Source organism: Galendromus occidentalis, unplaced genomic scaffold (assembly GCF_000255335.2).
Source record: "Galendromus occidentalis unplaced genomic scaffold, Mocc_1.1 scf7180000075820, whole genome shotgun sequence".
NCBI lineage: Eukaryota > Metazoa > Arthropoda > Arachnida > Mesostigmata > Phytoseiidae > Galendromus > Galendromus occidentalis.
In genome coordinates, this window is record NW_003803810.1 from 805 (window position 1) to 2907 (window position 2103).

General features: G+C 47.8%; 2 protein-coding genes across 2 annotated transcripts; both read right to left on the reverse strand.

Moving 5' to 3' along the window:
* Positions 1 to 200: 200 nt before the first annotated feature.
* LOC108865002 (uncharacterized) lies at positions 201 to 800 on the reverse strand. Its single transcript, XM_018641587.1, has one exon. The coding sequence runs from the start codon at positions 798 to 800 to the stop codon at positions 201 to 203; it is 600 nt and encodes a 199-aa protein (XP_018497103.1).
* A 460-nt stretch (positions 801 to 1260) lies between these two features.
* On the reverse strand, positions 1261 to 2070 carry LOC100901006 (uncharacterized). Its single transcript, XM_003738184.1, has one exon. The coding sequence runs from the start codon at positions 2068 to 2070 to the stop codon at positions 1261 to 1263; it is 810 nt and encodes a 269-aa protein (XP_003738232.1).
* Between the last annotated feature and the right edge of the window lie 33 nt (positions 2071 to 2103).

The following is a 2103-nucleotide window of genomic DNA, read 5'->3' on the forward strand; positions in this document are numbered from 1 at the left end:
TGAATGCAGGCATAAAGTTGACGATAGTGATCATGAACGGATATCTGCTTTAATTTATTCCATCTTCTCCATGCGGATTTACGTTTTTTAACTTATGGAGAGTCCTGACTATGTATCGTACTCAGTCTCTACTATCTACCGTTCCGAACGAAGTCAGTCCCCATCAATACGATTCTCGTCTTCAAAATACAACCAAACAACTAGGGCTTCGATTTCGAAAAATAATATCGAAGATCTGCCTGTCTTTTTTCCTGTAGAATGTCACAAATAACAAGATCTCGATACTGATGTAGAGCCATGCTGATCCCTGGAACAATATTTTGTCTCTGAGAGCAATGGTTGACCAATGTAGCCAAGGCTCGGAGAGCCTCTTGGCCGGTCACCAAACCACAACTGGGCTCCTCGAAGGGGGACTCGGGTTCTTCATCCGAGGTTTCGCTGAGGACCTCATTGTGTTCAGGCTCGAAATCATCGGAAGTCACAAGTTGCCGATCAGCCTGAACGAAGTCCCCGAAAGTCATGGAAATGGGGAAACAGTCTCGGATAATCATTCGATCCGGTTCGTCTATGTCATCGCTGTTCTCACTTTGAGCGCTGGCATTCCGAACGTTCGGGAGGCATTTCTTGAAGCAGTTGAATATGGTGGAAGTTTTGACATCGTCCCATGACTCTCTCAGGAACCGGATACCCTGGAGCAAATTTATTTCCTTCACTCGACCGTCCTGTGCCATGGCCCAGTAATGTTCGACCAGCTTTTTTTTGTACAACTGTTTCACGTTACAAATGATGCCCTGGTCCATGGGCTGCGATTCTCGACATTTTTCCGCGCTTTACAACTTAGGGCGGCGAAATCGTTCCAAATTATGAGTTAGAGGAGGTTTTATAAGTTAGAGGAGAGAGTCAACACGGGGTCTATGCTTTTACTTAGCAAACCATGAGAAAAGCGACTCTAAATTATAAGTTAGAGGAGTTTTCCAACTTATAGGAGCTCCAACTTAGCGGCACTTGACTGTATCTGATTATCTGGGTCTTTCTCCGCGTTCCGCATATCCGACGCCAAGACTGGATCGTTAGTTGCGCGTCGGCGGAGTTTGAAACCGCCTGCGTTGGATGTATCAAACATAAAACGGAAAAGCTCCAGGCCTTCCGTAACCGAATTCGCGTTGGCCTCTAGATCGTCCATGTAGAAGGACTCGTCGATATCCCGCAGGAGACTGGATCTGTCCGGGTGCTCCTTAATGAGCTTACTGATGTGGTATTTTATACCCGCACAGTGGATAATGGACTAGAAATGATCCCAAAGTCGAGTACTGTGCTCCAGTATTCCTGGATTGGCGCCCGCGAGTCTTTACTTATACCCAACGGCCAGAAAAAGCTCAGGAATGTGCGATGATCCGGGTGAATTTTATACTGCAAGAATGCCTTCTCAATGTCTGAGACGATCGCGATTTTCTCTCGTCTAAATCTCAGCAACACCTTTGGTATGTCTGGGAGTAGATAACTTCCGCATTCGAGGACGTCGTTAAGGGCCGCTTCATCCTTCCTTCGCGCTCCCGCGTCCTTGACAACTCTCACTTTGACAATCTCTGCTGAGCTGTTGCGCCTAATCACCGGCAACAACGGGAGATAGTGAGCAAGTTCTCCCGGCCTTTTCGCCGCTGCTACCTCCGCATCACCCTTTTCGACGTAGTTCCGCATCTCGTCGTCTAGGGATTTCAAGAGGATCGTATTTTTTCTTGTTTTTGCTAGTGGCCGATTGAGACTGGCGCGTGCTATGTTCTCGTTGTCTCCTAGCGTTCGCAAGTTGTTCTTGAATGGCAATTTGACCATGTAATGGCCGTTCTCCAAGCGTTTGATATTGTTCTCGAAAAAATTTTTTAGCTCTGAGCTATCCTCATCTTTTCTGTTCTCTGATTGAGGCTCGATTCCCAATAGCTCCGTCGACCATAGATTCTGTAAATCTGCCGCGACGCCTTCCGAATCTCGACCCGCTCCCTCCGTGTTCGATTCCGAACCGCTGGACGGTAGAGAAATCTTACGGTCGCCAGACGCTACGCTGAGTGACGTCATGCTCACGACCTCCGAGCGCCAAACCCTTCCAGG

Excerpts from the sequence above, each read along its gene's own strand:
- LOC100901006 (XM_003738184.1), bottom strand. The coding sequence starts at position 2,070 with ATGACGTCACTCAGCGTAGCGTCTGGCGACCGTAAGATTTCTCTACCG.
- LOC108865002 (XM_018641587.1), bottom strand. The coding sequence starts at position 800 with ATGGACCAGGGCATCATTTGTAACGTGAAACAGTTGTACAAAAAAAAG.